The 13,523-nt window shown below is 37.8% G+C and overlaps 2 protein-coding genes across 7 annotated transcripts in view; one reads left to right on the forward strand and one right to left on the reverse strand.

Annotated features, from left to right (window-relative positions):
- Positions 1 to 9,252, forward strand: part of slc66a2 (solute carrier family 66 member 2) — a 40,523-nt gene extending 31,271 nt beyond the window's left edge. For all 5 annotated transcript variants that reach the window (XM_079590788.1, XM_079590784.1, XM_079590785.1 and 2 more), the window contains one exon: positions 7,185 to 9,252. In XM_079590788.1, the coding sequence (XP_079446914.1) occupies positions 7,185 to 7,392 (208 nt within the window). In that variant the 3' untranslated portion in view covers positions 7,393 to 9,252. The remainder of the gene's footprint in view (positions 1 to 7,184) is intronic.
- A 971-nt stretch (positions 9,253 to 10,223) lies between these two features.
- kcng2 (potassium voltage-gated channel, subfamily G, member 2) overlaps positions 10,224 to 13,523 on the reverse strand; it is a 35,507-nt gene continuing 32,207 nt past the window's right edge. Inside the window, exon 3 of one of the 2 annotated variants that reach the window (XM_079590879.1) lies at positions 10,224 to 12,853. In XM_079590879.1, the coding sequence (XP_079447005.1) occupies positions 12,017 to 12,853 (837 nt within the window). In that variant the 3' untranslated portion in view covers positions 10,224 to 12,016. The remainder of the gene's footprint in view (positions 12,854 to 13,523) is intronic. The other variant, XM_079590880.1, reaches the window with a different exon arrangement.

Here is a 13,523-nt window from a genome sequence, read left to right on the forward strand (position 1 = left end):
CCTTAGCTAGCTAGTTTCATCTTAACTAGGCGGCACAGAACAAGGCCTGACAACCGAAACATGATGCAAGATTTGGGTTTATAGCAACAAACAACATATAAAACACATAGACTACATACCGGTAAGCCTTTTTCTCAAAGGGCTGGTTTTGCCCACTGGTGCCAAGTTTCTCCATTCGTTTAAGATTTGTAACTTACCTTATCAACTGCAGCCATTTCCTCTTCTCTTTCTCGTCACAGGGAAAGCGTTTTTTTAAAACTCCAATCTATTTAAACAACACGGGACACAGCACTGCGGCATGGTAAAACTCGGGCGAAAGCGGTAGGTAGGTAGAGAGGTCCCGGCCTTTTGACCCGGAAACGGTATTATCGGAGAGTGGTTACGTCACGACTTAACAACCGGATAGATTCATATATTTTACTTTCACAAGTCTCAAATCTTGACATTGTTTACTTAACGTCTGCAGAGTATCATACAACATCTTTTGAGTGGTATTTTACTGCTTAAAGTTTATAATGTGGTCATAATATTTATAAGTGGCTTTTGTCTGCTTTATGTAAAGTAACAAAAGTTAAGTCTTCTTTAAAACAGCCATAAGATAGAAGACATTTTCCTCAAGGTAAAATCAAAGTTGTGTGGCAAAGTACAAAGGAACAATACATTCACAATGCAAATCATGTTTGATCAATTGATATTTAGAAGTGTTATAACATAAGGCAGCTGTTATTTGTATTTATGTCCAGCTTCTTGGTTATGTTTGTTCTTTCTAAAGCTACATTATAATATACAATATAAACCGTTAAATAGCCTACAGTTGTGCGGTGCACAAAAGTACACAAAAATATGTTCTTTTACAGTCTGGTTATTAACCACATTCATGTAGGTTGTATTTTCTAATGTTAGGAATAGGTGGCCAAGAATGTGTCAGGGCTTGTTCCTGGCATGCCAGTTTTCCCATTCATTGACCTTCAGGTGCTCTTTCAAAATTGCAGTTGTCTTGTTGCCACGGTGGTTTCATTTATCCATTTTGTAAGTCTTACATGCACGCTCTAAATGTTGTGATGTGTATGTTGTTTATAAGGTTAAGGCATTATGCGTGCATTATAATGCATCAAGAATACCGGATAACTCTTTATTTTATGCTGTCATTGTTACATATGTTACATGTAGTTACTATAGTAATAACTATAAATCATGCATAATTACATGCAACTAAACCAAATCAAACCCTAATTCTAACCCTAGTAAGTACATGTAGTTAGTTACTTAATATCACTCAGTACTTGAATGTATAATTACAGTGTAACAGACACCTTAAAATAAAATGTAACCGAATACCCTTATTGTTAATGCAGGCTTCATCTGGTGTTATAATACATTGTACTCTTAAAAGTTATTACCACAAATAGGTAAGTATTATTAACTGTTGTTATGATTATTTATCAGATGAGACAACACATTATAATGTTGTTTATAAGGCATCATATATGTATTATAATGCATTAAGAATACCCTAATAATGCATTATATAGGCTTCATAGAAAGCGCTACTTTGTTGTCTGAAAAATGACGTAAAATTCCGTCAGTGGCCGAGAAAGAGCTAAAGGATTAGTTCACTTCAGAATAAAAATGTCCTGATAATTTACTCGTCCCCACGTCATCCAAAATGTTCATGTCTTTCTTTCTTTAGTCGAAAACAAATTAAGGTTTCTGAGGAAAACATTCCAGGATTCTTCTCCATATAGTGGACTTCACTGGGGTGCAACGGTTTGAAGATCCAATTTGCAGTTTTAATGCAGCTTCAAAGTGCTCTACACGATCCCAGCCGAGGAACAAGGGTCATTTTCTAAAAATAAATTAATTAATAAAAAAAAACGTTGAAAGGTCATGCAACTAGGTGGAAGTACCGACCTAGTGTTTACAAAGCGAACGTGCAAAGACCAAGTAAAATGCCATTTACAAAAAATAAAAGGTAAAACAACGATGTCGGATGATTTTGAAGTTGGAGTTTTTCGCACTACCCTATCTTTTGGAATGGGAACACGCGTGGCCTTTCAACGCGAGTACGTAATGTGTGGCGCATCGCAGAGCTAGTGCAAGACGAGCATTTGTGGTTAAAAATAATGTTTTTTTGTTGATGTTGTTTTTTAAATGACCGATCGTTTCGCTAGATAAGACCCTTATTCCTCGGCTGGGATCTTGTAGAGCCCTTTGAAGCTGCATTGACACTGCAAGTCCACAATATGGAGAAAAATCCTGGAATATTTTCCTCAAAACCTTTCAGTCTTTTCGACTGAAGAAAGACATGAACATCTTAGATGACGTGGGGGTGAGTAAATTATACGGAAATTTTAATTCTGAAGTGAACTAATCCTTTAGTGGAAGTGGAAAAGCTTATTGCAGTGCATTATGGGATTGGTTACAGTTAAGGCATGCGACTAGTGCTGAAAAAGCTGTCTGAACAAGACAATGGGCTTGTTTGGGAAACATGTCGGGAAACAATCTTTATTTTATTCCAGTGGTTTGTTGTCGCTAGTGGGGAAACTTTTATTTTAGCTTTAATGATCCGATCATGGCCCCGTCCTCGTCATAGCTCACACTCATTAAACTCTTCTGTTGTGTGGAGTGTGGAGTGCTTTATTGCTCTGGCACAGAGGCTGATCGGTGTGTCCCGGCGGCAGTAAGAGCGCTCTTTCATCTCTTTAGGACGTGCTGCTCTAATAAGCTTTCAGAGTGGCCTTTTATCAGATGCCATGGATCAAGCCGCCTCTCAGTTTTGCTTTGAGTGTAACACTGAGCCAAACAAAGAACAGAAAACCCTGTTTACCTCAGCTCTCCTCCCGCACCCCCCACCTGACTCAATTTCTTTTGGGCAAGAAAAGATTTGTCTGTATTCTCTGTTTCCTTTTCTCCAGCTTTGCTCTGCTTTTCACAACCAGTTGTTTACTCATCCTTTTGAGACAGTCGCCCGAAAGACGCATCAGGATAATCTCAATCAATGCGTTCCTATCACAACATGTCCAGTGTCTACAACTCGCTTTCCACAAAATCAATCCTCACTGAGTGTTTGCATTCAATTTGATTTAAGATTTCAAACTCAACTAGGTTTCAGTGAGTTTAGACTAGAGGTTGGTAAAATGTTTAAATAATTTTGAATATTCCAATATTCCAGTCAACCAAAAACATAGTCCTAACATCTGTCTCTAAAATCAACTACATCCCTAAACCTGCCTCTAATCCTGACCCACAAACTTTGACCCCGTTATGTACTTATTATAGTTATTATTATTATTATTATAACTACAGTACTAATCCTGTACCTATACCTAAACCTATCCTTAAAGAGGCTATATGCGTTTTTCTGAAATTTAAACTTGCGACTGACACCTGTGGCCAAAAAACAGAACTTCTCTTCCTTTCTGCTCGCTCGTACGTGCACACTTCACAAGTCATCTGCTGCAAGGAGGTCAGGTCAACATTATGTTTACAGAGGTAAGAACAGTCAAATACATATATTGTCTGAGATAGTGTTCTGAGTGATCTGAAACATTTAACACGAATGCGCTTGACGTCACATCCGCAGACAGCGCGGGAAAAATCCGACCCGACAGAAAATAGGAAAAATAGGATACAGGCTTATAGGTGCACCCACTGTGAGCAGACAAGGTGTCAGTATGCTCATCAGGAGATGTTTGAGTCATAAATGGTAAAATAAAAAGGCTATTGTTTCGTTTATTTTGGGAAAAAAGTTCCATATAGCCCCTTTAACCCATGTAGTTACCTTATATTAACCAGTACTTTCTTAGGTAAGCAAGGTAGTGCAACCGGAATATTGTTTCAGTAACTTATCCTACTTTTCTAAATCAGTCACTCATGTTAAAATCGACACACACTATTATAATGATGCTGTTAATGTTATATTCCCTTTTATTCCAGGCTGTGTGTCTTACTGCAGCATAACCTGATCATTTGTTTACATACGTTTATGATTCGCAGCAAAAGTCCTTTAGTACATCATAAAAGCCTTTTCTGAAATGAATAATTGGTGTAGAGTGGAGTGCTTTATTTTGGGTAGTCAAAAAAAAAAATGCACGTCTTGAATAATTTATTTGTTTATTAAGATGGTGGAAAAGCTTTATTCAGGTGGAATTACAGTTCTGTAATTCTGTGCAGTTGTGCGTGAAGATGCTGATGCACCAAATATGGCCGCACAAAGGAAGTTTGTTTGTTCTCCTGCCTAAAATGTGAGCTGTTCTTAGTGCTTGAGGTTTACACAGGGCTTCTGCACTTGAGGAGCAATCTTAAAAATGGTTCACCCAACACTGAAAATGACCCTCCCTCATGAATTCCATATGACTTTCTTTCTTCAGTGGAACACAGAAGATAACGTTTTGAAGAATATCGTGGTCACTGACTTAGGATGTCAAGCTTCAAAATGACAAATCACCAAAAAAGTAATCTGCATAACTCATGCGCTATATATCAAACGTAGTGTTAGTTCTGGCAGGTCACGTTAGTCAAGCTCGCATCAGCTGACTCTCAGCTGATCCACGTCTACCTATAGGAATGCGACGCCTATCACTGTATACATATATAAGCTCCTTCCGTATTATCAGCAGCTATCACGTTTCTCAGGAGCCAATTACCCTCCTCCATCCCCAGCTCCTCCTCTCGCCCGGTCAGGATTTGGCATTCTGATTCCCCTTCAATCAGAATAAATTCCCGAATTATTTTGTACTTTAAAATCTTGAATAAATTATATCTGTAATACATTCATGTTGATTCACCGCCAATCCAAACTATATGCTAATTGTTAATCGTATTTGACGATAGTGGTCCTGACAGAAACCAAGTATTCTGATGTCATATGATGGCATTGATTTACAAAATTTACAATGAGTTAGTTTTCCTTGGGCACAAGCATGTGAGAAGTAGCAATGTCCAATTTGTGAACAAATCATGCTTTTGAGCTGGGTTTTTTTTTCCAATAATTCACTCTTAATAATGCTTTTCACAAAACTGAATCAGACTGATCTGAATCTCAACCCACCAACTCAGTGATCCAGTTTCAGGGAAGATTCCCTTGTGAAAAAGAAGTACAGTTTAAAATACATTTTAAAAGATCTTTTTATGAAAATTATATGCTTTAAAATAATATATTTAAAGATGCTGTATGTAACTTTTTTTACTCTACTAAAGCATAAAAATACCATAACATGTTTGCAGATATTTTAAACATGCCGAGTTCACATGTTTCTCTGAAAAACACTTCTACAGCCAGTTATTCTACTTTGAAATGTGCGTTCCGTGTTTGAATGTCTGTTTTTGTTTTGTCACCCAATAGTATTTCGACACCCCGGGTTGCCAGTTGGCAGGAAACACAGCGTGTCACAGCTTTAGAAACGAGCAAACAAACTGGTCAGAGATTGCATATTAAAACGCGGATAAATCAACTCATGAACTTACAGTCTGTAAGTCTCCACGGTTTTTGTCATCAATTGCGCTCGCTTCTGTTGCGTGTTGTCAAACTGGCAACCCCCGTGAGCGTCGAGTTTGAGGGGGCGGGGGAAACAACGGTATTTTGAATTTGGACTGCAGTACTTATTTCGATGTGGTACTCTTGTCATTCTTACATACAGCACCTTTAAGTGTGAACTGGATGTAATGTTTTAGAAAACATAATTGCAATTAAATAAAACATATAAAAGTTCAAATTTATATTAAATGCAATTAGTTGAACTTAGTGCTGTTTACCCTTTGAAATATGGTGTAAACAGTATACTGCTGTAAACTAAAATGTATTTTAATGTAATTTCTTTAGAAATTGTATTTAAATATGTTTGCATTTACACATTTGTAATGATGCAATTAATTTTAAATGTAATATTGTATAACACACTGCAGTTAAAATTATAATCAAGTACTTTACAAAGTGCACTTTTTAAAAATGTCTGTAGATTTATTCGCCGTTGATAGTGTTGCCATTGAAATGCATAAATGCGAGTCACGAATCGCTCCGAGTATAACGTCACGGGTTTCCACCTCTTCTGTATTACAGTAGTTATGACGTGAATGCAGTATAAGCTCTTTGTTTTAGCTCAAGAGGAACTGTAAAAGGGTGACTGGTGTTTCAGTTGCGGTGCTCTGTGACTGACGTCTGTCTAACTCTGCATAGCATGAAACGCGCTGATGTCATGTGATGTCTGCGTGAGCAGGGTGCGTGGAGGTATGAAAATACATTGACTGGCAGATAGGACATCGTATCATTACATTCGGACCAAATGCAATGAGTGGATGAACATTTTATGGCCTAACACCTTCCACAGATGATCCAGTGTAGTGTATATATAAATACATTTAGACCACTTAACTTAGTGATTGCTATCAGGATGTGAAGAGACTTTCAACCAGCATTAAAAAAAAACAATTCTGGAACAAATCGCCTACCCTGCCTTTAAGTCCCCTTTTATTTCATTAATATATTATCTGCAAGTACAATTTATTAAATATATACTTTTCACAATGGTTATCTATTTAAATAACGAACCAAAATGTCTGTCTGTTCCTCACACAAAGCAATTGCATGCCTTCAGAAGAGTAGGAATATAGTAGAACGAGTTCAATGGAAATGTGCGACCAACACATTCTTCAAATTTCTCCTTTTGTGTTCCATGAAAGGACGATGTTGAGTAAATAATTTCAAAACTGGACAATGTGATCTTATGCTTTTTTTTCCCCTCTAAACAAAGCGTGGAGGAGAGCACGAGACCCACATGTGGAGCAGATGGAGCCAGTCTGTGAGAACACAGTTATTGTCCAGGCTCCATGTTACATCTGTCCTTTCCCAACAAATGACATATTAAAAACTTAATATTCAGCTTTAAGAGAGATGGTTCTAAAGTCCAAACCCATATCACTCTAGTGTTGCTCTAATGTTCTCTCACAATTGTGACAGATTATGTATATTAATTAGATGCGACAACCTCATCAATCATTATTGCTCATTATAACCTCAATGCTGAGGTTAACAAACCCTATAGCATTAACCTTTGAGAGTAACTCATCCTGCACTTGCCAGTTCTCTCATTTTCAGTGATTTTGATCAAGCTGCCGCTCTTTCTCACATCTCCAGACTTTAATAACACTCTCTGACTCTAACTCTCTCTCACTTCCTGTGCCTCCAGCATTAAGATGGTGTTGATGTGGACCAGTGGAGACACTTTCAAGACAGGCTACTTCCTGTTGACTCAGGCTCCCATGCAGTTCTGGATCTGCGGCCTCCTTCAGGTGTGCGTGGACTTCACAATTCTCTTCCAAGTGTACTATTACAGCCTCTTCCCACAGAAACCCATCTCACACACCACACATACCACCAGCGCCAAGGCCCTATGAAACGCCCGCACGTATTAAGGAATGTGCTCAAATCTATATTACAATGTATATGTATGCATACCATACATACAAGATATTTGTACAGTCTCCCCTAAAAACATTTGGGTACTTAAGTCACACTTAAATATGTTTGAATGTCCTTGCATTCTAATACAAAACATCAAACTATGATGCTAAAGCTTTTCTCACAATTTCTGTTATCTTTTCATAAAATGAAAGCCACCTTTTTTATATTTTATGCAATGAAGTGACATTCATACAGTAAGTGTTGCTTAAGTGTTCTGACTATTTTTGGTGCCACTGTAAAACTATTAGTAGAACCAACCTTTACATGCAATATCATAAAGATATGCAGTTCTATTTACATATTTACATATACTGTATACACACCCCAGCCCAGGGTAACATTCATGCTTATGAAAACTTTTGCCTTACAGACTTTCGGAATAACCAGAATTGTATCTGACATTAGATGGATGATTGTACAAAGCTTTTGTTATAAGAGATTAATACAGTTAGTGTAGTTTTATTTGGATAAGTTTTTACCTGTTAGCCTGCTGTAGTGTTTCATGCAGTTAAGGCCAAATGAAGATAACAGGAAGAGCCCTGTGTTTGAACCAAAAAAAAAAAAAACACTCTCCTTTTGGTAGTAGGAGACGGTCCTCATACAATTCACAAATCTACCAGACTTGATGAAACATATTCCCCAAATGTTATTTTTAGATATATGAATAGCAGTCCAAGTTCATTTGCGTGCAATCATTTTAGTTAGCACGACAAATTAGGAAATTACCAGATATACTGACCCTTGACCCTCTAAATAAAACTTGTATTTGTGGCATTTTGGGGGTTCTTCAAACCTGAATATGACAATTAACTGAAACAAATATTTTGTAATTTTCCAGTAAAATTACCTAAAGATTTTTTTACTCATTATTATATTTTGCTTATGCTTAAAGATTTATGCTTTTAAAAAAATAAAAACATTTTTTGTATTTTTTTTATCTCTTTTTTTTCTTCAGTTTTGTCTTACTAGAAAATTTGACAAATACTTTTTTAAGAAAATGATTATTTTGCAGATTAGTACTGGTTCAGTAGTTCTAGTCCGGAATGTCACATGCCAGTAAAACAATTCTTGTGTTATGAGTGAGATGCTGCTTATAAATGTTATATAGGTAAACGGGTTTAATTGTTTAATGGGGATTAGTTTAGCACAATTGATGGCCTTTTGGCGTGATATTTCCACTCTTGCTTCCTCCAAAGGTCATGACATTATTTTTTTATCCAGATTCCTTAATCACAAAAAAACATGAAAGACTATCCATGATTAAAAACTCTCCCAATTTAGATCAAAATCCCTTTTTATTACTATTGCTGTTATTTATTTCTATTTTCTATATTATTCTGTCTTTTTTTTTTATTACCTGGTTGATTCTAAAATGTGTTTGACTTCAACTTCATTTAAATATATATATATTGTTTCTCTTTGTGCTGTATTTTGATACTATAGCTGGTTTATATTATTTCGTTTTTGTATCTACATTGCCATTATTTTAAAGGTCTTCTGTTAAAGGTTCTTGCCATTGAATGAAAGTAACTGATGTACACTGGTGGTTCCCATAGCCATATATAGGTTTACTCTATCATTCTATACAGTATTGATACTCAGTTATTGATTGCTGTTTTTTTGGAGGGGGGTGGCGGGGGTGTTCAGTGTCTGTCTGGCCAAATGTTCTGTTAGTGTTATGATGGATACTGTTGGTCACTCCACATATTTTCAATGCAATGCAACTTTTTATAGCGAGTTTTGTTAATAAACATTTTTTTTTAAACGAGGTCTGTTTGGATATTGCCATTTCATTTATATGCATTTAAATTAATAGATGTTTAGTTATTTATTTCAAAAATAAAAATTTAAAATATTTTTCCGTCATGTTCCTCCAAAGATGTATTTGATTTTCCATTATCAAGCTATTGTAAATTCAGACATTTAAAAATGTTAATCCATATTCACATTGAACAACACCAATACGAAAAATCTCAAAAATCGAATGGAATTTTTGTGTGTGTGTTGACATGAATGACAGTTTAAAAATCAAGTTTCTAATCAAGTGGCTGTGGTGTATAATGATTTGAGCGTTATTTCTCTGTAGTCAGCATATAGTCACGCAGGCTGTGAACATTTAAGCCTGTATTTACAAAATACAGGCATTGAACGAGTTTCATTCAAATGGAAACCTGAGAGTGCATTCATTATGGCTGTGGTCATTATAGCAGTGTTTGTACTGGCAGATCTCTCAATGCCTTTATGAGCACAGGGCTCTCAGCGGAATCAATATAGATGTATCTACCACTGATCAATGTTATGAGGTCTTCACAACAATCTGAAACATACTTTTAATCGCTTATAGGAATGGATGTGCTGGTCTCCGTTTGTACAGGACTCAATTCTGGACTCACTAAATTAAACACACTAAATTCTTATCTCAGGAATATTTCAACACCCAGCCATGACAATCTGACGGTATCAGATGGTAATACCATGCTACCGAAGGATTACCATAATCATATACCATGGTACATGGCAGTCCAAGGTACTTCAGAAATACCATGGTACCATGTCCAAAACATACAGTAAGTTACTTATAGTAATACCGGTACTTATAGTTTTTAGTAGTGAAATTATTTTGCTTCACATTGACATTATAAGTTGAGTAATTCCATCTGTCCTAATATGGAAAGTCGGTTTCAGTTTGAGAACACTTTCCTTTCTAATTAAAAATGACATGTACCGTATATCCTACAAAACCAGCTATCACTCAAGACAATTTGAAAATAAGAAACCTTTATTCTTTTAAAGGGTATTTCACTGTGTTTATTACAACCAGCAGATCCTGAGACTATGGCATCTAAAAGCAGAATTATACAGAAATATGTTTAAATGTGTTTTCATAAACATAGTTATTGCAAACCAGCTATATAGGAGCATAAATTAAAGGTCAATAGCCTGTTTTGAGCAGTGTAACAATGTATGCTCTTACACCAGAGAAAAGCTAATTTTACCTTAAAGGTGGATGCAAAATAAAATGTCAATCTTCACAGTCTTACAGTTTTCACAGGTAGGAGCATCCATCTACCAGGTACACGAGCTTAAATAAAAATCAATCATCACTCACTCTCATGCCATTCCAAACCCATTATGATTTTCTTTCTTCGGTGGAACACAAAAGGAGACGTGTAACCGAATGTTCATGCAGTTTTTTTCTATACAATTAAAGTGAATGGGGACAAACGCAGTTGAGCTCTCAAATCTCATTAGAACTGCTGCATATGAGGCCAGCTATTAAGAGATGTGCAGGTAAACCTCACTTCCCTGACCTTAGACACATTTTTTATGTGCTACTAGTTTTAAAAACCTTGTTAGCTAGCCCTTCTCCCGTGCCGGTTAACGCTGGTTGAATCCCACTCGGAATGGTACAAGTAGGACCAGTTGCATTGGTGCCGTGACCCGTATGAGAGTGAGATTTAGGCTGGTGGTAGATAGCCGTGCAGGTAAACTTTTCTAGCCTCAAGGGGCTTGCTAGGGGTAGTAGCTTTGAGTTTACTTGTTAACGCACCCACCTCCCATGCCAGTTGACACTGGTTCGAATCCCGCTTTGAAACTGGGAGTAAGACCAGTTACATTGTTGCTGTGACCCCAATGGATTTGAGGTTTATACAGGTACATATAAGGGAGACCAGCTAATAGATAGCTTTGCAGGTTAATCTCACTCACTTGGCCACAAGAGGCAAGCTACTGTAGGGGCAGAAGCTTTCAGCCTTTTTAGGACACCTGCCTCCTATGGCAGTTGATGCTGGTTTAAATCCCGCTCTGAAGTGGCGTGAGTTAGACCAATTACATTGGCGCCATGAATGAATGGGTGTGAGGTTTAGGAAGGTGAATGTAACGGAGTCAGCTGTGCAAGTAAACCTCACTCCCCTGGCCTCAAGACCTGCAGTCTTTAGTGTCTTTGTTAATGGACCTGCCACCCATCCCGGTTGACGCTAGTTCGAAAAACCAGAGTTGAATGAGTAGGACCAGTAGTTACACCTATTCAAATGGCTTGACATGATGGTTTATGATACACGCAACAACATGCTGCTTCGTGTCACTGATGTCAAACCTGGCATGACACATTTTAATTCTGAATCAAAAGTGAGATTTAAGAGCTACTAAGTAGGGGGAAAATAACTTAAATTTTGCATATTTTCTCACACTAAGTTATCATATGGCTTCAGAAGGCTTTTAATAAGGGTGCCATGAGTCATATGGTGTTTTTTTAATTGTTTTTGGAATTTATAGACCCAGTCTTCCTTCACTTTCAACAGTTCCGTTTGTGTTCCATGGAAAGAAAGTCATGCATTTGGAACATGATGGTGAGTAAATGATGACAGAATATTCATTTTAGGGTGAACTAACTCCTTAAAGAATTGTGCTTTGGACTACAAACCTGTCCATTTTAATGTTCCTTTCCCAGTGTCTATTATTGTCAAGTCACCTGCTTAAACAGGTACTATATGGCCGCTCACCTGTAGCATGTCTTTGTACGTGGGATTTTTCTTTAGTCTTAGTTAATTGTTTGCATTATGACTTTAGAGATCGCCTGACCTGTGGGACTCCTTGACTTGCCACAACCACAGATCTGCGATGGTGCGCACTGACTGCAGTGGTCTCTGCGATTCCATGTAACGAGCTGTCAGTATCCTGTGAATCCTCACTGTTTTGGGACTTGGTGCTGTCTTGTGAATCAGGCTTGTGCCGTGCGGCCCGACACTGTTCCGCTTTTAGTTCCAGGTAGGAGCGTGAAAAAGTGTGAAATATGGATGTGACTGGGAATGCCATGAGAAGGATTCCACTCAGGATGCTGCTGAGTGCCACCACCTGGCCAGGAATGCTGCGTGGAACCATATCACCGTATCCAACTGTGGTCATGGAAATGACGGCCCACCAGTAGCTTCCAGGGATACTGGTGAACTCCTGCTTGGCGCCCAACTCGCTCTCGGCCAGGAAGACCAGAGGGGAGAACAGTGCCATGGCGACGCACAGGAACAGCAGGAGCAGTCCGAACTCTCGAGTGCATCGGCGTACGGTCAACCCCAACGTCTGCAACCCCAAAGAGTGACGTGCTAAACGCATCACGTAGAAGATCCGCAGTGCTCGAAGAACTCGCAGGACCAATCCCACTTTCTCCAGGTAGTTGTTTCCTGAGCCGGTGGGACGGTCGCCTACAGACAGTGAGTCCACTATCAAAGTTATGTAATAGGGCAGGATGGCCACCACATCGATGATGTTGAGGGGTGTGCGCAAGAACACGCACTTGCTCTGTGTCTGGATGAAACGGAGCAGGAACTCCAGGGAGAACCAGCCCACACACACCGTTTCCAGCACAAAGATGTTGAAGCACCTCTGGGAGCACTCACCCTGATAGAGGAAACACATGTTAGTTGAAGTCTGGGTTTCACATTCTGTTGAACCATCGAGTCATTTAGAGTCTTCATGTGAGGGTCATTATGCAGTCTCAATATATTGGATAAATATTATACCCTATATTCTAAAAGAAAAAAATTCTAGTTTTCCTTCATCACCGTGTTAAGTAACACTTTATTTTAAGGTAAAGTAGTTACACGTTACTACATATACTTAGTACGTACTGTAGTAATAACAGTAAATTATGCATAATTACAAGTAACCCTAAACCAAACTCGTAACTCTATAGTAAGTACATGTAGTTAATTGATTTACTCGTAAAATAAAGTGTATCAAGAATGTACTTAAGTGTACTTCATGTGTATCTATGAACCTTATCCATCTTGGCTTGTTACATATGTGTAACAGTAGCTGCCTATTACATGTGCATAGTTACAATCTGTAAGTACAGGCTGTTCCATAACTTAGTTACATGTTGATTACATTTTATTACATGTTATTACAAAGTCTACTACTAAGTAATTAAGTAATTACTCTGTATCACAAACACCGTAAAATAAAGTGTCACTGTCTTTTCTGTCAAGGATGGGTTTACCTAAAATTTAAATTCTGTCATTAAATACTTACGCAAATGTTACAAACCCTCAAGACTTTCGTCGTTTTC

Source organism: Phoxinus phoxinus (genome assembly GCF_949152265.1).
Source record: "Phoxinus phoxinus genome assembly, chromosome: 19".
Classification (NCBI taxonomy): domain Eukaryota; kingdom Metazoa; phylum Chordata; class Actinopteri; order Cypriniformes; family Leuciscidae; genus Phoxinus; species Phoxinus phoxinus.